Raw genomic sequence first — 25,030 nt, forward strand, 5'->3', positions numbered from 1 at the left:
CTTTTGTACAGTACTGTGAATACTAATGTTTTGTGAGTCCCAGGTATGAGGGATTCTGGTTCCAGAATTCTGATTCTGAATGTTCTCCTGAGTGAGAAGCTCATCACTGAGGTGTCTTTCCAATTAAGCTGTTTCAGTAGGTCTTAAAGTGAGTCGATCTTGATAGTGATCTAGGTTTTGGTCACTATCCCCTGAACACCAAGAGACCCTAATTAACTAAGGGGAATTGATGGAAGTCCTTTGGCTTTTCCCAGAGTCCAGGCAGTTCAGCTTTAAAGCCTTTACTTTTCTGTGTCCTGCCCTAAAGTATGTAGCGTATTTTTCAAAGTTCAAAGTAAGTTTATTATCAAAGCATATGTATGTCACCATATACAACCCTGTGATTCATTTTCTTATGGGCATACCCAATAAATCCATAGGATAATAACCAACATGGGTGTTCAACCAGAGGGCAGAAGACAACAAACTATGCAAATGCAAAAAGAAGTAATAATAATAATAATAATAATAATAATAATAAATAAGTAAGCAACAAATATCAAAAAACATGGGATGAAGAGTCCTTGACAGTGAGTCAATTGGTTAGGGGAACATTTCATGGATTTGGCAAGTGGAGTGAAGTTCTCCTCTTTGGTTCAAGAGCCTAATGTTTGAGGAGTAATAACTGTTGTGGAACCTAGCAGTGACAGTCCTGGGGGCACTGTACCACCTTCTTTATGGCAGCAGCAAGAAGAAAGCCATGTCTTGGATGTTGAGGGGGGGGGGGGATCAATCTGGATGGTGGCTTATGTTGTAAAGGGCATGCAAGTTAAGCTTAAGACATTGTCTCTACAATGATGTTTAAAGAAAAATTTTCCTTGCAGACTATTAAAATAACCTCTATTCAGTTGTGCTGTTTTGCTCTTTGTGACTAAATGTCTCTTTTCTTCCACAGTATGTGTTCTGTATGTGCAAGGGATTGAGACCATACAGTGGAGGGAGGTGAGTAGGAGCTCGCAATTTCTATTAAAGTATTTTGTGAGTTAAAATTAGATTGTATCCCAGTTTTCTTTTTGCCTTTGGACAATTTTTATTATGCTTGCTCAGCTTTGTAATTCCTCCATTGAAACATAACTCAGGTCCCTGCATTATATTTCTAGTAATTGAATAACAGCCAAAAGCTATAAACAAGATCATTAAATTCAAATTCACTTCAAAGGCCACTGTAACCATTGGAACAGCTTAGTAATTTCATACAGTTGAATACTGGACCTGGTATTCTGAGGTGATTGTCCATCCAAGTACAGTACTGACCAGGTTTGAGTTGGTGTGGCTTCTGAAATGCGGCATTTCCAGATTAATAGCAACTATACAACAAAATGTCAAGGTAGATTGAGCAAAAGTGAAAGATATTCCCAATGAAATGTCAAGTTCCTAACATTTCATGTCCTGATACAGAGTTTTGACTAAAACATCAACAGTTTCTTTCCCCTATGGATACTGCTTAACCTGCTGAGTTCCTTCCAGCAAATTGTCTGTTGCTGCAGATTCCAGCATTTGCAGTATCCTGAGTTTTCCTTACATGAACCAGGGGAATAACTGAAGCTGTAGCAATTCTCACTCTTGTAGCTTATCGATTCATAATTAAAACATGTGGTTTTGCATTAAAAATCATTACATGCCACAACACATGAAGTGCTGACAAAAGTCTTTGAAGCACAGATGAAAAAGTAAGCAACAATGTTGATCAAATTTTTTTTTAAAGGCCTTAAAAATGAGTAACTAATGAAAGATGAGGTTCATGTGGGAGTAAAATTATTATTTCTAGAGGCATAAAGTTGACAGGGCAATGAATAAATGCAAATGATGGAATAGTTAGAACAATGCTGAAAAAGCAAGAAACTAGAAGAACAAGAAGTCTTGCCATCTGGTGTGCATAAGAAATGAGTTGCTCCTATTAATGACATTGTCTTAGATGTGGTATTCTCTTCAGGGTAAGCAACTGGCACATAAGTTACTACTTCTGTGGCTAAGTGGATAATAGGTTTGAAATTCATTTTGTTCTAGTTCTAGCTTTCTCAAAGTTTAGGACACTAAATAATCTGATTTTTATTTCACATTCTAATTGGTCACACATCACACTACTTCCACAAGTCGTAACCTTGCTCTAGTTGCTGTCTCGTTGCCCAGCAGTTTAACACCGAAATCAAATGTTTCTCTACAAGTCCTTGATATTTACTTACTATATAAGAACATTTTATTAAAGTACACCAAACACCGGGTGACCAGTAAGTCCCACAAGTTTGGTGTTTTCTTTTTAGGGATGATCCAGGAGATGGATCTGAAAAGTATACTCAATGCAGCACCTGTTTCTCAAATGGAAGTGCATCCAAGTATGTTATCATATAAGTGTACTTGCAAATTAAAAATAGGTGATTGTTAATAGAGCCTGAGAGAAAACCACATGTTTTTATTACTTTCCTCACTATTAACGTTTAGATTTCACCTCATTTCACCATCATTCATGTACAGTGGATACAGTATAATTAAATGCATGGAAATTACGAAGCTTCTTCAATTGTACATATCACTAACAAGAATTAAAGAAAAAATAGCAAAAGGAATATTTTCTTTTTCTGTGCCATGACAAAATATATATTTGTGCTTTGAGAGTCCAATCAGTTCTTTGCCCTGAAAGGAATATCCTCATCCTTGAAAGATATAGTTATGGACAGGTGTTTGGGCAGATTTAGAAGATTAAGTAGATTTATAATTATTGTAGAGCAATCTGTGTCCTTGCAGTGTGTATCTACACAGCTATGCAGTGAGTTAAACATCTAAAAAATCACCCAGGTTAGAAGCTTTCTTCAGGATTTTTACAGAGAATTCTTACTTGTCAAAAGATACTGCAGTTTCAAAGACAAATAGAGGATGATAAAAGTCTTTCTACCATGTGTTTCAAATTGAATCAAAATTAATCTGCACAGGAAATTATATTTTTTTAAAAACTTGCATACAGGAAATGATGTTCGTACAAAATGAGTTGTGCCCCCAGAGGCAAGAACACTCCCTGCCTGGCATGTCAAACTGAACTACTGAAACTAATAGTCAAATGATCGCTTTATAAAGTCTTTGATTAAAGAAGGACAGCCTCAGAGACTGGTCTTTAAAACAACTGTTCTCTCTTTTCAAAAGTATTGGCCTTGATGACATACTTGCTCGTGGAAATATCTAATGAGCGGAGAGGTGATGTGGTACTTACTCAGAATGATCACTGGGTGAGTTACCCTAAAGTGAGCTGTGCCTTCCTAACACATCTTCCAAATTGTGGTAGCCCATCAGATTCAAGAAATGGATGGAGTTTACTAAGGGGACTTTGTTTAGGGAGAGGTTCCTGCTTTGTGACTCACTGCAGTTCCTCTGCATAAACCAGTCTTTGAACAACAATAAGGATTCTAACCTTGGCTGATTCTGTTGCTCTTTTGCTTTGTCTACTCTTGTAAAGGAATGAGAAATATGTAAGAGCCAAGCAACTGCTCTGTTAAGCAACTTCTAGCTTGAAAATGCTCAAAGTGTATACTGACAGGTTGGACCATGATAAATGAATGATGTTTGACAAGATTTGATGTATTTCTACATCTGGCTCAGGGTCACCCTAGTCACAAGTTTCCTGCTGACTATGTTCATGTTGGAGATCAGTAAGATATGTTGGACCAAGTTAACCATGAGGAGAGGGTGAGCTGATTATCTTGGAGCCGTCTTGTGTTATAATCAGCCAGGTTGAGATCAATAGGAACATAGTTCCATTGACTCTGAGATGTTTTCCTGATACATTGGATCCTATTATGTGCAGAAACATAGACTCCCTTTGTTTCATTAAAAAAGTAACTGAGCACAACCTTACTGTCGGTAAAGGACTTGATATAATCTAGCTCAGCGTCGAGCTCTTCGGTTATCATCTCTGCCATGTCAACTGCTAGAATAGCAGCACTGACTTCAAACCTTGATACAGTGAGTTCTGATTAGGGAGTGAGCTTTGCCTCACCCAGGATGAATCTAACTTCACTATATCCAGTAGTGCGAACTTCAGCGGCAATAGCTTTAGTTGATGTATTACAGAAGAAGCAGCCCTCTTTCTTTTGAGCTGTAGTTAGCAAAATTGTATCAGTTTTTGGAATCTTCAAACCTTTAAGATCCTGAAGGGAAGAGCACCACTGTTGTTACACTCATGTTTAGGGAGTGGGACGTGCCGTGCACAAGTGTTTGAGGTCGCCTCTCTTAACATGAAGAGTTGCTGGATACTGATTGAAGCAGAGAATCCAAGAGAGTCAAATAGACTATTGATAGTCAATAACATGCTGTAATTCAGATAGGATCCTTCAGTATCAGTGACCTGGAAAGTAAGTGTGTCAGTAATGAGGTCCCGTTCAAGGCCCAGATTGTGTTGCATAGAAGGGAGGTCCTGCCCAAGGTCATGATTCTGCAGACCTTTGGCTTAATCTTCAGATGGGAAATGTTGCATGACCTCAGCTCTATTGGATGTGATCTTGTGCAGTTTGAGATTAGCCTGTGCCAAAATGTCTTGCAATGTTTTCAGCCAGCTGACTGCTTTTCCACTAGAAAATGACTTAAGACCATCATCAACACAGAAATGCCTTTATACATACCCCCGTGCTTCAGTCCCAAATTCCATCTCTCCCTCAATAGCTGTCCTTTTAAAGCCATGGATTGCCACTACTGGTGAGGGGCAGTTACTAATCCAAGAACTCTCATGCAGCGCTCAAGAATCTCATTGTACAGTTGGTGATCATGAAAACACAAGAATCTGAGGTAACACCGATGATCCTCTCTCACTAAGAAGCTGTGAAACATTTGTTCGATGTCTACCATCACTGCGATGGACTCCATTCTAAACTGCACAACTGTTATTAAGGTCTGAACACTGCAGGAGCACATTGTTTCGTGATCTGCCTTTGAAATGCACACTTGAACCAAAGTCAATTTGTATTTCTGCTGGATTCTGGGGATGGTAAACATGGAAGTTGGGCAAATACCAACTTTCTTTGTTGGAATTTGGTGGAGTCACAAAGTTAGCACGATTGTCGTTTCTGTAGAGTCTGTCCGTGAACTAGACGTAATGATCTTTCATTTCTGGTTTCCTTCTCAATGAGGGACATGAGTCGACTCTCTTGTTTGGTAGCTGTTGTCATGGAGACCTGAAAGGAAGGGGTGTGACCCAACTGTTTGACTTACCTTAGCTAAACTTTTTATTCATGATTCAAAGGAAGACCTCATCTTCGATGGAAGGTGCCAGCGGATAATCATCTTCAGTGTGATGGAAGTGCAGCTAGCCTAGATAGGTTTGAGGGGAGGTAAGTACGTGAGGGTGCTCATCTATGTAAAATCATCTCTTTCATACAGATTCTACTGTCTCAGGGTCTGAAATTACTTGGGTGCCTGTTCTCCAGACATTAGTTTTAAATGTGCTGACACTGGACTGATGAGCACTATCGAGGCAGACTTCACCAACTGTGACCAAGCCCAGGTCCAGTGCATTGTGCTGTTCACATACCTTATGTGCACGGATGGTGTCTCTGCCAAGCACCAAGAGAATATCAGCAGAATAGTCGAGCGGGGGATCTCGTCAGCAATGGCCTTAAGATGTGCAGCTTCAAATTTCATTCCTGATTTTGGGAATATGGTCACTCTGAATGAGATTTGGCAAGGGCAAGCAGAGCAGACCTCCAATTGACTCCACCACAAATCCACTGGCTCTTCTTCCAGAACATGTCTTTAGAACGTATGGGGAAACAGAACTCTGAACACTGAATATGTCAAAGAATGTTGAGGCGTTGAGCTTGTCTTCAAGTGAAGCATCATGGCCATTCACAATGCTAGGTTTTGCTTTGTAGGAAGTAATGAAGGGTTGAAGTGCATCTGATTCCACCCCCAGCCTCGTTCAGAATTTTTCCTTTGCCCTTGAGACAGTCCTCTGTAATTTTTACCTGGTCTTCTTGTATAATCCTGCGTTACCAGACTTGAACGCCACAGATCTAGCCCTCAGCAGGCTATGAACATCCACTGATTCTCTCTTGTCTATCCTGTCAATTATTTCTTCAAAGAATTCCAACAGATTTCAGGCATGATTTCCTTCTGGCTAGGCATAATTTATCATGTATCTCCAAGAGCCCTGAGATCTCATCCTTAATAATAGACTCCAACATCTTCCCAACCACTGAAGTCAGACTAACTGGCCTAAAAATTCCTGTCTTCTGCCTTCTCCCCTTCTTAAAGACTGAAGTGATGATTGCAGTTTTCCACTTTCCTGAACCATTTCAGAATCTCATGGTACTTGGAAGATTATAATGCCTTCACAATCTTTTTAGCTACCTCTTTCCGAATCCTGGGATGCAGTCCATCTGGTTCAGGTGACTTATCTACCTTTAGACTTTTCAGCTTCCCATGCACCTTCTCCTTACTGATAGCAACTATACTCACTTCTGCTCCCGACTCTCTCAAATGTCTGTCATACTGCTATTCTCTTAAACAGTAGAAATGGGCACAAGATACCTATTAAGTTTGTCCGCCATTTCCAGTGGTCCAATATCCACTCTTGCCTCTATTTATTTCTTATAAAGTATATCTGAAAAACACTTCTGGTATCCACTCTGATTTTTTTGGCTAACTTAAATTCACATTTCATCTGTTCTCTCCTTATGGTCTTTATAGTCAGTTGTGTTTTTTTTTTAAAGATTCCCAATCCTCCAACTTCCCATTAACTTTTGCTATATTATAGGCCCTCTCTTTTGCTTTTATTCTCAATTTGACTTCCCTTGTCATGCTCAGTTGTCTCAACAATCCTTTAGATTACCTGTTCATCTTTGGGATTTGTCTGTCTGCACCTTCTGAAATGCCCTGCAGAAACTCCTGCCATTGCTGTTTTGCTGTCATTCCTGCTAATGTCCCCTTCCAATCAACTTTGGCCAGCTCTTCACACGTGCCTCTGTAATTCCCTTTACTCCACTGAAATACTGATATATCTGACTTTATCTTCACCCTTTCAAACTGTAGGGTGAATTCTATCATATAACGATCACTATCTCTCAAGCGTTCCTTTACCTTAAACTCCTAAAACAAATCTGATTCATTACACAACACCCAATCCAAAATTGCTGTTCCTCTAGTGGGCTCAATCACAAGCTGCTCTAAAAAAAAATTGTCTCATGGGTATTCTATAAATTCCCTCGTTGGGATCCAGCTCCTACCTAATTTTTCTTGTCTACTTGCCTATTAAACTCCTCCATGACTTCTGTAACATAACTCTTATTACATGCCTGTTCTATTTCTCATTGAAATTTATATTCCACATCTTGGCTGCTGTTCGGGGGCCTGTATGAAACTGCCATCAGGGTCTTTTTACACTTCCAGTTTCTTAACTCTACCCATAACGATCTTGTGATCCTACAATCTGTCACTTCTTTCTAAGGATTTGATTTCAGTTTTTACCAGCAGAGCTAGCCCGCTTCCTCTGCCTATCTGCCTGTCCTTTCAATTTAATATGTATCCTTGGATGTTAAACTCTGAACTATGATCTGAATTCTGCCACGTCTCAGTGATGCCCATAGCATCATACCTGCCAATCTCTAACTGTGCTACAAGATCATTGACCTTACCTTGTATAGTACATGCATTAAAATATAACTCCTTCAATCCTATATTCATCACCTTTTTTGATTTTCTCCCATGTTCTACCACCTCACCCAACTTGACAGGAGTTTTGCCCTATCATCTACTTGTCCATCCTCACTATCTCACACGGCATCTACCGGTATACTCATCCTCAGCTCAATCACCCCCTTTTCCCACCCCCTGCAAACTTAGTTTAAACCCTCCCCAACAACTCTAGCACTCCTGCCTGCAAGGATATTGGTCCCACCTGGTCTCAGGTGTAACCTGTCCTTTTTGTACAGGTCATACCTTTTCCAAAAGAGATCCCAATGATCCAGAAATCTGAAACCCTGCTCCCTGTACCACTTCCTCAGCCACTCATTCATCTGTACCATTATCTTATTCCTGCACTGACTAGCATCGTGTACTGAGTTTATTCCTCTGGCTGTGACTGAGAAACTCACTCGTAGCAGGTAACACTCATTTTCAGCAGCTTGCAATTCCAACATCAGTTCTACAATCTCTTGTAGCTTCTGTGGTTCCTTGCACGAGAGGTTTGGAAAATTATTTTCCATTGAAAAGAAGTTGTTCAATTCCCTCTGCAGAGCTATGGCATTTGTCCGTCTCCTGCCACAGCACTTCGCTAGATTATTGCTGTAAATTTCCCTAACCCTTCTTGCATGTTGCACCAAGCTACGTACGGAGAAGGTCTACGTAGCTCTTTGCTAGGTTTGACACTTAGTTTTTCCATGACATTGCAGAAGCTTGACTTCCAGAACAGATAACTGGCAAACTGGTTGTCGAACACCTTTAGTCCTGCTGTGACTAGGTCGTGACAAGCTAGATACCAAGCTGTGGCTTCTGAATAAGGGCATTGTGCAGACTGGTTTGCCAAATGTGTGTCCTGGGATGGATGGAAGTTCAGTCTGTCCATGTCTGTGTGGATAGGATTGGCATCAGTTGACTGAGGTCTTTGCAGTGGTGAGACTGCAGAAGGGGATGTTGTGGGTCTTTGCTGCTCTTAACCTTGGCTCTCAATACCTGGACTATGTGAAAGGTATGCTCGTTGTGCGGTGTGGTCAGCTTTTCCTCGTAGAGCTGGAGCACCATCTTTTTTTAAGCCAATATGCGTTTGGACATCTTTAGTAAGATGCATTAACTATTGTGATAGCAATGCATGACTGATTTGCGTTGTAGAGTCACCACAGTTCAAGTCAGCTGCTGCCTCAAATACCTTTGCCTCTGCTGAGGCAGCCTCAGCTTCTCACTTTTCCGTGAGTACACTTAATGTAGCCTCCATACACGCTCTCTCCATGTCTAAACGAACTTTCTCCATTTGCATCTCAACTTTGCATTTTGTATAAGCTGCCCTCACTCTTGGCCCTGAGCTGTGGCGCAGACTCATGTTACAGCTATGCTAAATGTGGTTTCACTCAAGCATTGCGAAGATAGATTCTGACTTGACTTCCGGGTCTTAGTGAGTGATGTTCCTCAGGTCAGAAGCAGCCATTATTGTTTATGTAGTGCACACGAATGACTTTTCACCGTGTGCATCAAGTCGAATCAAAATTCACCAGTCCAGGAAGTTGTATATTAAAAAAAAAGCTTACATCCAGGAAGTGATGTACATAGAACATAGAATAGTACAGCACAGTTTAATATCAATTATCCGAGATAAACTAGCAGCCTTACGATGGGCCCCTGTGGATAAAATTAAAATGGCCTGGGAGCAGGATTTAAATATCTCCTTATCCGAGGAGAGCTGGGACTCAGTTCTCAAATCGGTTAACTCAACCTCCCTTTGTGCTCGCCATTGCCTTTTACAGTTTAAGATTGTTCATAGAGCCCATATGTCTAAATCTAAACTATCTCGATTCTACCCTGGCATTAGTCCGCTCTGTGATAAACGCAAGAGGGGCGTGGCCTCTCTCATCCATATGTACTGGTTCTGTCCTAGCTTGGAGAAATTCTGGAAAGCTGTCTTCACTACGTTATCGTGTATTCTGAATCAGCACCTAGAACCAAACCCCTTAATTGCTCTGTTTGGTTTTTGGGGCGAGACAGATTTATGCCTGGGTCCGACCAAATGCCGAATACTATCTTTTGCCTCTCTCCTGGCTAGACGCTTGATCCTCCTTAGATGGAGAGATGTTGCCCCACCCACCCATGCGCAATGGCTTAACGACATTATGGCCTGCTTGGACCTCGAAAAAATTCATTATTCAGCTCTTAATTCGGATCTAAAGTTCCATAAGGTCTGGGGACCTTTTATCGAGTACTTTCATAACCTTCCTCTTGACTAGGGTTTTTTTTTGTTTTTTTTTCTTCTTTTCGGTCCCTTGCTTTCAGCTCCCTTTTTTTTCTGGTAGCAGGCATTATTATCCTCTGTTGCTAAGTGTATTCACAGTCTGGGAGTTTGACTGTCCTGACTTATACTCTCTATATTGTGTTGTGGTCGGTCTGGAGTTGTTGTTGTTTTTTTCTTGTGTTGTGGGGCTTGGGGAGGATACTAAGCTTACTTGTCTTTAATTTAGGTGCTTTTTTGTTAAATTCTCTTCCTTTGTAGCATATTGTTATTGTATGCTTAATGTTGCACTGTATTAATGTTCCTCATTGGGATTTGGGGTTTTTAATTTGTAAAATGTTTTGAAAAACTAATTTAAAAAAAAAGAAAAAAGAATAGTACAGCACATTACAGGCCTTTTGGCCCATAATGTTGTGCTGACCCTCAGACCCTGTCTCCCATATAACCCCCCACCTTAAATTCCTCTGTATACCTGTCTAGTAGTCTCTGAAACTTTACTAGTGTATCTGCCTCCGCCACTGATTCAGGCAGTGCATTCCACGTACCAACCACTCTCTGAATAAAAAACTTTCCTCTAATATCCCCCTTGAACTTCCCTCCCCTTACCTTAAAGCCATGTCCTCTTGTATTGAGCAGTGGTGCCTTGGGGAAGAGGCGCTGGCTATCCACTCTATCTATTCCTCTTAATATCTTGTACACCCCTATCATGTCTCCTCTCATCCTCCTTCTCTCCAAGGAGTAAAGCCCTAACTCCCTTAATCTCTTATCATAATCCATATTCTCTAAACCAGGCAGCATCCGGGTATATCTCCTCTGTACCCTTTCCAATGCTTCCACATCCTTCCTATAGTGAGACAACCAGAATTGGACACAGTACTCCCAAGTGTGGCCTAACCAGAGTTTTATAGAGCTGCATCATTACCTCGCAACTCTTAAACTCTATCCCTTGACTTATGAAAGCTAACACCCCATAAGCTTTCTTAACTACCCTATCTACTTGTGAGGCAACTTTCAGGGATCTGTGGACATGTACCTCAAGATCCCTCTGCTCCTCCACACTACCAGGTATCCTGCCATTTACTTTGTACTCTGCCTTGGAGTTTGTCCTTCCAAAGTGTACCACCTCACACTTCTCCAGGTTGAACTCCATCTGCCACTTCTCAGCCCACTTCTGCATCCTATCAATGTCTCTCTGCAATCTTCAACAATCCTCTACACTATCTACAACACCACCAACCTTTGTGTCATGTGAAAACTTGCCAACCCATCCTTCTACCCCCATATCCAGGTCGTTAATAAAAAATCATGAAAATTAGAGGTCCCAGAACAGATCCTTGTGGGACACCACTAGTCACAACCCTCCAATCTGAATGTACTCCCTCCACCATGACCCTCTGCCTTCTGTAGGCAAGCTAATTCTGAATCCACCTGGCCAAACTTCCCTGGATCCCATGCCTTCTGACTTTCTGAATAAGCCTACCGTGTGGAACCTTGTCAAATGCCTTACTAAAATCCATGTAGATCACATCCACTGCACTACCCTCATCTATATGCCTGGTCACCTCCTCAAAGAACTCTATCAGGCTTGTTAGACACGATCTGCCCTTCACAAAACCATGCCGACTGTCCCTGATCAGACCATGATTCTCTAAATACCCATAGATCCTATCTCTAAGAATCTTTTCCAACAGCTTTTCCACCACAGACGTAAGGCTCACTGGTCTATAATTACCCGGAATATCCCTACTGCCTTTTTTGAACAAGGGGACAACATTCACCTCCCTCCGATCCTCCGGTACCATTCCCGTAGACAACGAGGACATAAAGATCCTAGCCAGAGGCTCAGCAATCTCTTCCCTCGCCTCGTGGAGCCGCCTGGGTAATATTCCGTCAGGCCCTGGGGACTTATCCGTCCTAATCTATTTTAACAACTCCAACACCTCCTCTCCCTTAATATCAACATGCTCCAGAACATCAACCTCACTCATATTGTCCTCACCATCATCAAGTTCCCTCTCATTGGTGAATACCGAAGAGAAGTATTCATTGAGGACCTCGCTCACATCCATAGCCTCCAGGCACATCTTCCCACCTTTATCTCTAATCGGTCCTACCTTCACTCCTGTCATCCTTTTGTTCTTCACATAATTGAAGAATGCCTGGGGGTTTTCCATTACCCTACTCACCAAGGCCTTCTCATGCCCCCTTCTTGCTCTTCTCAGCCCCTTCTTAAGCTCCTTTCTTGCTACCCTATATTCCTCAATAGACCCATCTGATCCTTGCTTCCTAAACCTCGTGTATGCTGCCTTCTTCCACCTGACTAGATTTTCCACCTCACTTTTCACCCATGGTTCCTTCACCCTACCATTCTTTATCTTCCTCACTGGGACAAATTTATCCCTAACATCCTTCAAGAGATCAAACATCGACCACATGTCCATAGTACATTTCCCTGCAAAAACATCATCCCAATTCACACCTGCATGTTCTAGCCTTATAGACTCATAACTTGCCCTTCCCCAATTAAAAATTTTCCTGTCCTCTCTGATTCTATCCTTTTCCATGATAATGCCAAAGGCCAGGAAGTGGTGATCACTGTCCCTCAGATGCTCACCCACTGACAGATCTGTGACCTGACCCGGTTCGTTGCCTAATATTGGATGTAGTATGGCATTCCCCCTCATCGGCCTGTCAACATACTGTGACAGGAAACCGTCCTGGACACACTTAACAAACTCCGCCCTGTCTAAACCCATGGAACTAATCAGGTGCCAATCAATATTAGGGAAGTTAAAGTCACCCACAATAACAACCCTGTTATTTTTGCAAATCTTTCCAAAATCTGCCTCCCAGTCTGCTCCTCAGTGTCTCTGCTGCTACCAGGGGGCCTATAGAATACCCCCATTAGAGTAACTGCTCCCTTCCTGTTCCTGACTTACCCCCATACTGACTCAAAAGAGGATCCTGCTACATTACCCACTGTAGCTGTGATAGTATCCCTGACCAGTAATGCCACCCCTCCTCCCCTTCAACCACCCCCCCCCATCCCTTTTAAAGCACTGAAATCCAGGAATATTGAGAATCCATTCCCACCCTGGTACCAGCCAAGTAAGTCTCTGTAATGGCCACTACATCATAATTCTATGTATGTATCCAAGTTCTCAGTTCATTACCTTTGTTCCTGATGCTTCTTGCATTGAAGTACACACACTTTAGCCCTTCTACCTTACTACCTTTACACCCTTTATTCTGCTTCTCTTTCCTCAAAGCCTCTCTATATGTTAGATCTGGCTCTACTCCATGCACTTCTTTCACTGCTCTATCGCTCTGGGTTCCATCCCCCTTGCAAATTAGTTTAAACCCTCCTGAACCATGCTAGCAAACCTACCAGCAAGGATATTGAGTTCAGGTTCAACCCATTCAACCTGTACAGGTCCCATCTTCCCCAGAACATACAAAATAAATGCCATCTAGAGAACAGAACAAGCAAGATATGAGAATTGCAAGACAGCAAAATTAACATAAAAAGTGCAGAAAAACAATCATCAACATCCATGGAGAGAGAAATGATTAAAATATCAACTTTTTCTGGCTGTTTTATTGCACATTTTGATATGCCATCCCACATTTGGTCTCTCAGCTGGCTTGGACTCTGATTACGGATGTCTAAGAATGCAAATGTAAAGGAAAAAACTCTTAAATGGAATTAATATTTCCACTGAAAGTCAAATACATTATTCTAAACATTATTATGAGATGAATTTTGATTTTTCTCCCATAAGTTTAAAATTGTTTCACCTGTAAATTAAGACAAGGCCTCAAGGATATAATTTATGAAGCCAGCAGAAATGAATTCCAATAGATTACTGCGACACAAGCAAACAATTTCCATTTGACATACTGCTACAAATATTGTTTGCAGCTAAAGCCCTAATTTTAAATGTCAATGCCAGCCTTGCACAGCCACAGCTACAGTTGCAGTGTGATTGTTCAATATTTCTATTCCTTTCTCCTCAAGTATTTATGAGACAAAGGAAGATTGCTGCAATTGTTTTCTTCAATATATCTTTCAAATAATTCAAAGGAATTCTGGCATTTTGTAAATAAAATATCTGGTACCTTTGACAGTTTCTGGTGATGGATCACACTATGTTAATTTATATATTTGCACACAGCTTACAGTGTGACTTCATTATAATTTATTGTAGAATGGGCCTAAACTGGAATTTAGAAGTATGAGAGATAATCTCATTGAAGTGTAAAAGGTTCTGAGGCATCTAAACAATATAAGGAAGTTCCAGAAAGAGATTCATCCCTCTACTATCAGATTCCTGAGCACTTCAGGAACCCATGAACACAATTCCTCTTTATTTCTTTTTTAACTATTAATTTACTTTGGAATATATAGTAATCTTATGTCCTTGCACTTTTCTGCTTCTGCAAGGTAACCAATTTCATTCCCATTTGCACTCACATCTACTGTGATAAACTTTATTGAAAGGTTGGTCATGGCCAGAATCAACTCCTGCCCAAACAAGGACCTGGACCCCCGACAATTTGCCCATTACCACAATAGGTCTATAATGGATGCAATCTCACTGGCTTTCCACTCGGCCTTGAACCTCCTGGATAATAGTAATACCTATGTCAGGATGCTGTTCATTGATCACTGCTCAGTGTTCAACACCATTACCACAGTACAATCTTCAAAACCTGGGTGTCTGTACTTCCCTCTGCAACTGGATCTTTGACTTCCTCATCTTGAGGCCACATTCAGTGCGGAAATAACATCTCCTCTTCATTGACAATCAACACCGGCACACTGGAAGGGTGCTTGCTTAGCCCATTGCTCTACTCTTTCTGCACCCATGACTATGTGGCTAGGCACAGCTCAAATGCCATCTATAAATTTGCCGATCGTACAAGTATTGTTGACAGATTCTCAGAGGTGTACAAGAGTGAGGTAGATCAGCTGGTTGAGTATTGCCATAGCAACAACCTTGCATTCAACGTCAGACCAAGGAATTGATTGTGGACATCAAAAGTCAGGGGATGTTGAGGAGCACACACTAGTCCTTATTGAGGGTTTATCAGAGGAAAGGGTGAGCAGTTCCTGGATGTCAACATCTCTGAAGATCTATCCTGGGCCCAAAATGTTAATTACAAAGAAGGGAAGGCACAAGCTATATCTCATTCGAAATTTGAGGAGATTGTGTCCATCACCAAAGGCCCCAGCAGATTTCTGCAGATGTACCACGGAGAGCATTCTAACTGGTCTCATCCCTGTCTGGTATGGAGGAGCCACTGCACAGGATCAGAAAAAGCTCCAGAAGGTTGCAAACTCAGCCAGCTCCATCATGGGCACTAGCCTCCCCAGCACTGAAATCATCTTCAAGAGTATATACATAGTGGATTCTGGTTTATTGGGCCTTTGGTTAATTGGGCAGCCAATTATTTGGGCCAACTCTGAAAGAACAAAAACTATTTTGAGAAAATAGATGGTATTTCCTTCATTTATTTGGGACGCTGCGCCACTTAGTTCAGGCAGGAAACTGTTGCTGAACAGTGTTTAATTAGCATCAGTCATGGGCACTTGTGTGTGTTGCTGTTAGAGTGAACAGATTTTAAATAGCATCAATTGCGTGTGTTCATGTTCAAAAAGCAGTGATTGTTTTCACAGATATTTGGTGAGAAAAGAGCAGTAAGATAATTCAGAACTGTTTTGCCCACTGTAGTTTCAAGCATTCAGGGTTGGAGATGCGAGAAATGGTCATGAAATTACTTTTACTTTCCTACTTCAACAAGTTAGGAACTACAGTGAATTTGAAGGTTATCGACAATCATCTTGAATGTTACAATGAGAATGAAGATTTAGAGCAATCGTCAAAAGCATTGTATGAAGGCAGTCCATTATCTAGGTGTCTGCACTGACTTACAGTCAATCCAAAGAACATGGCAGTGTAATTCCTTCATGGCTAATTATCAGGAGCTAATACACACTTTTATAGTACTTGTAGTAGTAAGGATAGTGTTCTAATTTGTTATGTATTTCATTTAAATACATAATTTATTATTTGTCATTTTCATACCTTTCTAACTATTTCCATGAAATATCAGCTAATTGGGGCAGCCATTTGATTGGGCCAAAATATACTGGTCCTGATGTATCCTAATGAACCCGGGGTGGGCGGGGGGGAATGTTTCATTTTGTTTCTCCCAGGTTGTTTGGGTCTAACAAAGGCATGTTTAAAGTGAGAGGGCAAAGATTTAAAGGGGACTTGAGAGACATTTTTCGACACAAAGGATCATGGGTTTATGGAATGAGCTGCCTGAGCACGTTGTAGAGGTGGGTATATTTACAGCATTTTACAGGTATTTGGACATGTACGTAGATAGGGAAGGTTCAGAGGGAATGACCAAATGCAGTCAAATGGAATAGTTTAGGAAGGTACCTTGGTTGCCATGGATGAGTTGGGCCAAAAGCCACATTTCAGCACTGTGTGACTCGATGTCTATGACCCCCATGACCAATCTGGGGTGGCGACCTCATTCAATGTTAATCAATACTGATGACATTTTTCAACTGATAAATGAGGTTACTGTCGAGCATTCCGTCCATACCCGGAGCAAAGCTGAGGAGTACACTTGTTTTGGGTTCTGGTTTACATTCCAACATTTAATGTCCAGCTCATTCTGGACTTCTGCACAGCAATACACAGCTAAGAAAGTCAAGAATGAGCTGACTCACCCACAACAACTTGCTGGCAGCTCACTTTGGGATCGCAGGCTAAAATTCAGTATTTTAATGTCCATTCAAATATTACATGCATCGATTTAAATGGGAATGAGGAAGATGCTGAAATGGGCCAATGCTAAACTGAAAACATTAATAGTAATCTACTCTCAGTGGCCACCTATACCTAATATAGTGGCCACTGTGTGCATTGTCGTGATCTTCTACTGCTGTTGCTCATCCACTTCAAGGTTCAAATGTTGTGCATTCATAGGTGCTCTTCTACACACCACTGTTCTATCGTGTGATCATTTGAGTTACTGTCGCCTTCCTGCCAGCTAGAACCTGCTCCAACTTCTCTCATTTTCATCCACAAGACCTGCCACTCACTGATTTTTTTATTTGTTCTTTTTCCACCCTTCTCTGTAAACTCTAGAGACTGCTGTGCATTAAAATCCCAGGAAATCAGCCGTTTCTGAGCTTCTCAAACCACACATTCTGGCACCAGCGATCATTCTTTGGTCAAAGATCACACTTCTTCACCCTTCTGATGTTTGGTCTGACCAAGAACTCAACCATTTAACCATTCTTCTTTGTACTGAGTTGCTGCCACATGATTGGCTGATTGGATATTAACATTAACGAGCAGGTGTATATAATAAAGTGGCACTGAGTTCAGATTACAATTGAAGGTATACTGCAGATAATGAAATAGATTAGCCATTCAGGTTATGTTGGTTCTCACTAAAGTGAGAGAATCTGGACCATGAATTATGTTATAATGTATGAAAATTTTAAAAAAACATAAATACTGGAAATATGAATTAAAATCATACTGCAAATACTCAGGCTTGGTGTTGGAGAGAGAAACAGTTAATATTTCAGGTTAATGATTTTCCTCAGAATGAGATGAAGATGAAATTCCAGAATTTTCTTCTGATTTTCTGATTAAATGAATTTAAATGCGCTAATATCACAAAAATTGACATTTAATTTTATTATTCCAGGGATGTCGTTTGGCAGAGCAGTGATAATATATAAAAAAAGCAAATGTAATTTAACAGGAAAGGCCTCCTTACAACTCACAGAGAGAAGTAAAAAAATCCAAATGGCGATGAAGACTCGGGAGAAAACTCCTGACACGGTGGCAAACTGCTGTTTACAGTCAGATCCGTGCTGTGAAATGAATAAAATCTGTGTCCCTACTCCATCTGGCTACACATCAATTGCCAGCTTGGAAAGGCAGTGATGATGCATTAGATATGCCTCACAGCTGTATTCCCCATAGGTGGTTGGGCAGCCAGTGTTATTGCTGGTCATCAAGTAAACTTGATACCACTTTAAAACACCCATACAGTTGACATTTGAGAAGAAGCTGAGTGTACAGCTGTTGTAATGCGGACTCAAAGACTTAATTGCTTCTCTCCCTGAAAGGCAATTAGATTGGCAGTGGTTGGTGACCAGATGGTTTTGAAACTTTCGTAATCGTTCAATTCCCATGAAATTGAGTAATATTTTTATTTTACCTTGCAAAAAGATAAAATCATAGAAATTTTCAATTCTGGGGGAGACTACCTGGTTAACAGAGAGCTATTTGTTTTTAATCTCACTTCCGATTTCTCTGTCGTTATCTCCGTAAGTTACGATGCTCCTGGTTCTCATCCACCATCGCCACAATGTTGCATTTATAGTCATTTTACCACTGAATTACTGATTTTAGTGATGTGAAGTATCTACTAAAGTAATTAACTTTCCTGTGAGGCTTAATTTGTAAGATGATCTGAAATTACCTCTCCTGACCTGTCTGCTTTCTTTATCTACACCAAATTGGCTCACTAGGCTGGATGCATTTCCTTTGTCAAACAATAGTTTTAAAGATTTCATTTTTTGTTTTAATTTTAGCTTTAAATGTTAAGTCAAAGTAAAGTTTATTGTAAATTGCTGTTTATTTCTGATTCCTTCACAGTGAAATACTCAGTTACCTCTGCAGGGCTAACAATTAATTACTATTAACCAGCACAATTAATGTGTGGCATTAACTTGCCATGTTAATCACTCCTGTTTATATTAAGAAGTAAATTTGCAAAGGATAAACACTAAACTAAATCATTGTGCTTGTACCTCCATTTTGGATTCAGCAGCTGTGAGCCAAGGCTGCCTCCAGTCGCCAGGCGATTGGATTGGGTCATAGTGATCAACCCAGGGCCTTGCTGTTGCCCCCAGCTGGATGCTCACAGTCACACTTGCCCATCGCAGCTGCAGAGCTCCCATCTTCCTGGTGGCTTTGAGACTCTGGTTGTAGGACAGAGTGAGCTGCCAGCAGCATCTAAAGTAGAGATTAAACCCCAATTGCTGGACTACTCTGTTATCAGTTTGTACCACTTTTCCCCACTTACAGTTTTTTTCTGATGATCAAAGACTTAGAAACCCTTAAGTAATTTTTAAGAGTAAATAAAAGAAATAATTTAAAATTGCATTGTTGATTAAAAGTGAGAGAAAAAGCAATGCATTTTCACTTACCTTTTCTGTGAAGATCATTGACCCCATGCATAGTGGTACACCAAATGGCTGGACTAAGCTGAGGGGTCAGGTATGAAGTGAACCCAGTGCTCAGCTCAGTATGTTTTGGTCTAGGGGCAGGATCTGATCTCCTGCAAAGTCAGCAAACCTTTGCCATTACATGCAGATACAAATGTCTGCAAACTGCTGACCACAAAGTACTGGATAGTCAGAAGCTTTTCCCAGGGCTGAAATGGCTATCACGAGAGGGCACAGTTTTAAGGTGCTTGGGAGTAGGTGTAGAGGAGATGTCAGGGATAAGTTTTTTACACAGAGTGGTGAGTGCGTGGAATGGGCTGCCGGCAACAGTGGTGGAAGTGGAAATGATAGGGTCTTTTAAGAGACTCCTGGACAGGTACATGAAGCTAAGAAAAATAGAGGGCTATGGGTAGCCCTAAGTAATTTCTAAAGAAAGTGTATGTTTGGCACAGCATTGTGGGCCGAAGGGCCTGTATTGTGCTGTAGTTTTTCTATGTTACTTCAGCTCATAGCCATCCCAAGAGCAGAAATCATGCTTGCAGGAATGCATAAATATGAACAAGAAACAACTGAGGGAATTAGAAGCAAAGCTGACGAAATGTTGACTGTCCCCAAACTGCTTTAAGGACTGCATTAAATGGAATATAACGTTTGTTGGGCTGTACTTAAGTGCCTGGGAAGAAGCTGCTTGTGATTGGAGATCTTGGCACCACACTATGAAAAGAACCAAAATAAACAATAGAACAGCACGTTGTGACACCTAAGAGGGGCATCAACACTGGCTTTCCCTCACATAGTTCCTGAAAGGTGGAAGTGGCACTCTCACTGAAATGGATGGGTGTTGAAATGAAAGACAGGAGGTTGGCTAGATGAAAGCATTGAAGATATCTCAGAAAAGAATATTTATGCTTCTTGGGTGAGTAGAGGGAAATGGGGAGGGGAAAATGGATGAAACAAGTGATACAATTAAGGAAGAACCTTTGTATAGCCATAATTACCATATATTAAAATGGATAACTAAGGTATGGTTTGCAGCTTGCAGCCATAAACACCAACAGTGGTTCTAAAGAGGAAAATGATGTGAAATATTTCCAGACAGGAAGTTACTGTGCATTACAATGCCCAGCCATGTTCCTATTAACGTCCTTAATTAGTGTTAGGTTGGAAAAGCCAACACACTGGGAGTTGTACAAATTGGACTGAGATGCAGAGAGGACTTCAGGACAGAAGTTCCATGAGATTCGCTTTGTTGTCAGGATTTTGGATATTCTGTTAGTGGACGGAGAAGAGTGAGGAGACAGTAGGAGGTAGATCTGTGTTAAATGGGCAGCACGGTAAGCGTCGTGGTTAGCACAACACTTTACAAAGCCAGTGATTTGGGTTCAGTTCCATCCACTCCCGGTAAGGAGCTTGTATGTTCTTTCTGTGACTGCGTGGGTCTCCTCTGGATGCTCAGGTTTTCTCCCACAGCCCAAAGACATACCCGTTAGTGGGTTAATTGGCCATTGTAAATTTAGGCTAGGGTTAAATCGGGGTTTGCTGGGTGGCACAGCTTGAAGGGCCATAATGGCCTACTCTGCGCGGTACCTCAATAAAATACAAATAAAAAAAATATTCTGAGGTCTGATGGTAGGTGGAGGTTCGTATAACTATGATGGAGATGGCAAGGAATATTTACTAACTGTTCAGAAAAAGACATGGCAAGTGACTGACAGAGGAGTGAAAATGTAGGGGATGTATAAAATTTGTTGTAGAAGCAAAAGGCATTTTTTAAAATGTAATTCAGCTCTCAAGTATTGCAGTCAGATGTAGACACTAACTCGAGATTCCACAGGCAGGCGAGTACTGACATCTCCTGCATGGGAAATCTAAGAGGAATTAATAACTATGGTCCAAACATAAATCAAAGGTATTTTTGGACAAGCTTTGCAGGCACTTAAATTTTAAAATGAACTGCAATGACCCATTTTAAGAGATGAATAGCTTCACATGAGAAATAATCTTTACACATAGAGTAGCTATTATTTATTCTCAAAATATATTATTTATAAATCCGAAATTTATGACTCAGAGGCTTTGAAAGAGAAAAATATTATTCAATTCTAAATTGACCCACAATTAGGCAGTGCAGGAGCCACCATTTCATTGTTTTTGTAAGAAAAAATGAAAACGTGTGCTTATCTTGAATCCTGGATTGTGTCTAGAGATTATAAAAGAACAAGGATTTATCGGAAAAAAATTATACATTAGAGATAGATTTGTCTTCATAAATGCTATTTTATTTCTTAATATTCCTGTAAATACCTGCAAGGAAATGAAACTCTCAGCATTGTCATATGGTGAGATATATACTGACAAACCAATGTGCAAAAGAAGACAAAGTGTGCAAATAAAAAATGAATGAGTGAGTAACTAATAAATAAACAATACAAAGAACATGAGCTGTTGAGTCCTTAAAAGTGAGTGTGTAGGTTGTGGAATCAGTTCTGAATTGAGGTGAGTTAAGTTATCCACACTGGTTCAGGAGCCTGATGTTTGTAGGGTAATAACTGTTGAAGTTAACTGAACTGACTTTTGCGGGTGATATAAATAATAGTCCTTGGGGTCAAGGTTGGTGTCCATCATACTATTTATGTCTTCAGGTGATTGAGGATCTTGATTCTGGATGTGGAAGTTCTTCATTAGTGGAGCATGATTTTGTTGGGAAGTGATATTTTCAACCCCTTATTGTTGTTGAGTAGTCGCTGAGCTGGCTTGTTAGCTTGCAGTTTGTTTAATAACAATTGCTTGTTCTAATGTTGTCGTCCACTGCTAGCCGATCATGTCTATGGAAAGGAGATTTAGAATCAGAACGTGTTTGATTATGAATATAGGGTACTGTGATTGCAAGTGTGATTTAAATATAATGTATTCGGTACTATTCTATCTTTTTTAGATTCATAATATATATCCTCCTACTCTGTATTCTTCTATGTGAAAATTAATAAAATATTGAAAAAGAAAAAGAATCAGGTTTATTATCACTGGCATGTGACGTGAAGTTTGTTAACTTAGCGGTTCAATGCAATACATAATATAGAAGGAAAAAAATAATAAAATAATAAATAAATAAGTCAATTACAATATACATATATTGAGTAGATTAAAATTCATGCAAAAAACAGAAATACTGTATATTAAAAAAGTGAGGTAGTGTCCAAAGATTCAATGTCCATATAGGAATCAGATGGCAGAGGGGAAGAAGCTGTTCCTGAACTGCTGAGTGTGTGCCTTCAAGCTTCTGTACCTGCTACCTGATGGTAACAGTGAGAAAAGGGCATAAGCTGGGTACTGGAGGTCCTTAATAATGGATGCTGCCTTTCTGAGACACCACTCCCTGAAGATGTCCTGGGTACTTTGTAGGCTCGTGCCCAAGATGGAGCCGACTAGACTTACAACCCTCTGCAGCTTCTTTCAGTCCTGTGCAGTACCCTCCCCCCACCCCCATACCAGACAGTGATGTAGTCTGTCGGAATGCTCTCCACAGTACAACTATAGAAGTTTTTGAGAGTATTTGATATACCAAATCAGTTCAAACTCCTAATGAAGTATAGCGACTGTCTTGCCTTCTTTATAACTGCATCGATATGTTGGGACCAAGTTAGATCCTCAGAGAGTTTGATACCCACGAACTTGAAACTGCTCACTCTTTCCACTTCTGATCCCTCTATGAGGATTGGTATGTATTCCTTCGTTTTACCCTTCCTGAAGTCCATTATCAGCTCTTTTGTTTTACTGACATTGAGTGCCAGGTTGTTGCTGCGGCACTACTCCACTAATTGGCATATCTCACTCCTGTACGCCCTCTCTTCACTACCTGAGATTCTACCTACAATGGTTGTATCATCAACAAATTTGTAGATGGTATTTGAGCTATGCCAAGCCACACAGTCATGTGTATATAGAGAGCAGAGCAGTGGGCTAAGCACACACCCCTGAGGTGCACCAGTGTTGATCGTCAGCAAGGAGGATATGTTATCACCAATCCACACAGATTGTGGTGTCCCAGTTAGGAAGTCAAGGATCCAATTGCAGAGGGAGGTACAGAGGCCCAGGTTCTGCAACTTCTCAATCAGGATTGTGGGAATGATGATATTAAATACTGAGCTATAGTCGATGAACAGCATCCTGATGTAGGTGTTTGTGTTGTTTAGGTGGTCTAAAGCCGTGCGGAGAGACATTGAGACTGTATCTGCTGCTGATCTATTGTGGCGATAGGCAAACTGAAGTGGGTCCAGGTCCTTACTGAGGCAGGAGGTCAGTCTAGTCGTGACCAACTTCTCAAAGCATTTCATCAGTGTAGATGTGAGCGCTACTGGGTGATAGTCATTAAGGCAGCTCACATTATTCTTCTTAGGCACTGGTATAATTGTTGCCTTTTTGAAGCAAGTGGAAACTCCCACCCATAGCAGTGAGGGGTTGAAAATGTCCTTGAATACTCCCACTAGTTGGTTGGCACAGGTTTTCAGAGCCTTACCAGGTACTCCATCGGGATCTTTTGCCTTGCAAGGGTTCACCCTCTTTAAGGACAGCCTAACATTGGCCTCTGAGACAGAGATCACAGGGTCATCAGGTACAGCAGGGGTCTTCACAGCTGTAGTTGTGTTCTCCCTTTCAAAGCATGTATAGAAGGCATTGAGTTCATCTGGTAGAGAAGCATCGCTGCCATTCATTCTATTGGGTTTCTCTTTGTAGGAAGTAATGTCTTGCAGACCCTGTCAGAGTTGCCGTGCATCTGATGTTGCCTCCATTCTCATTTGAAATTGTCTCTCTGCCCTTGAAATAGCCCTCCGCAAATCATACCTGGTTTTCCGGTAAAGGCCTGGGTCACCAGACTTGAATGCCACAGATCTAGCCTTCAGCAGATGACGTACCTCCTGGTTCATCCACAACTTTTGGTTTGGGAATGCACAGTAAGTCTTTGTAGGCACACACTCATCCACACAGGTTTTAACGAAGTCGGTAACAATTGCAGCATACTCATCCAGGCCACACATCTATTAGATGCGTGATTGGTCAACCCTGCTGCCTCTTGTTCCATTTCTGCATTCCTCTCCCTCCAAATCAAATCAACTCAACTTCAAGTTTAATTATCATTCAACCATATACAAATCCATCCAAATGAAATAACATTCCTCTGGGCCCAAGGTGCAAACATTGACAGCACATTCAAAATAGCAAGCAAAAAAAAAACCTAGTCACGCAAAAAAGCACATATCTTAATGGGAACTTGGCTAGGCCATTTTGCTCATTGGGTGTGGGATTTTCAACGCAAGACTGATCCCCTGTCACCTCTGCTTTATTTCAGTATTGAATTAATAGAACTGATCTTAGAATAGCTTGCACTTTGATGGGCCAGGTGATTTAATGGTGAGTAGCTAGCAGTTTGCCGTGCACAGTAATATCTCTGTGCTCAAAGGCAATCTTGACCTGTCATTCCTTTGGCTGTCTTTGGAGAGCTGATCATTGGAGAGCTTAGAGGAGAGAATCTGATGAGGGAAGTGGTTGTTGATCATGTGTGTGCACTGGCTCAACATTTGTAACTTATCTGTCAAGAGCAACGTTTCACTACTGTTGGGCACAGCTTTGAGGAGGACATCTACTTCTGTGGGAAGTAATGCTTTCAGCACTGCCATGGAGGGATGAAACTGAAGTTCTCACATCTCTCTCTTAATATTAGAAAAGTGACCAAACGTATTGTATATGATATCAAAGTTATTGCTACTTCAGAAAGTGAAGGCACGATACAGTAACCTCATTTTGCAAGT

General features: G+C 40.9%; 1 protein-coding gene across 2 annotated transcripts in view; it reads left to right on the top strand.

Moving 5' to 3' along the window:
- Positions 1-25,030, top strand: part of LOC140717189 (copine-8-like) — a 659,086-nt gene that overhangs the window by 125,732 nt on the left and 508,324 nt on the right. For both annotated transcript variants that reach the window (XM_073030488.1, XM_073030487.1), the window contains exon 4: positions 935-981. In XM_073030488.1, coding sequence (XP_072886589.1) covers positions 935-981 — 47 coding nt within the window. The remainder of the gene's footprint in view (positions 1-934; positions 982-25,030) is intronic.

This window comes from Hemitrygon akajei, chromosome 27 (genome assembly GCF_048418815.1).
Source record: "Hemitrygon akajei chromosome 27, sHemAka1.3, whole genome shotgun sequence".
Lineage (NCBI taxonomy): Eukaryota > Metazoa > Chordata > Chondrichthyes > Myliobatiformes > Dasyatidae > Hemitrygon > Hemitrygon akajei.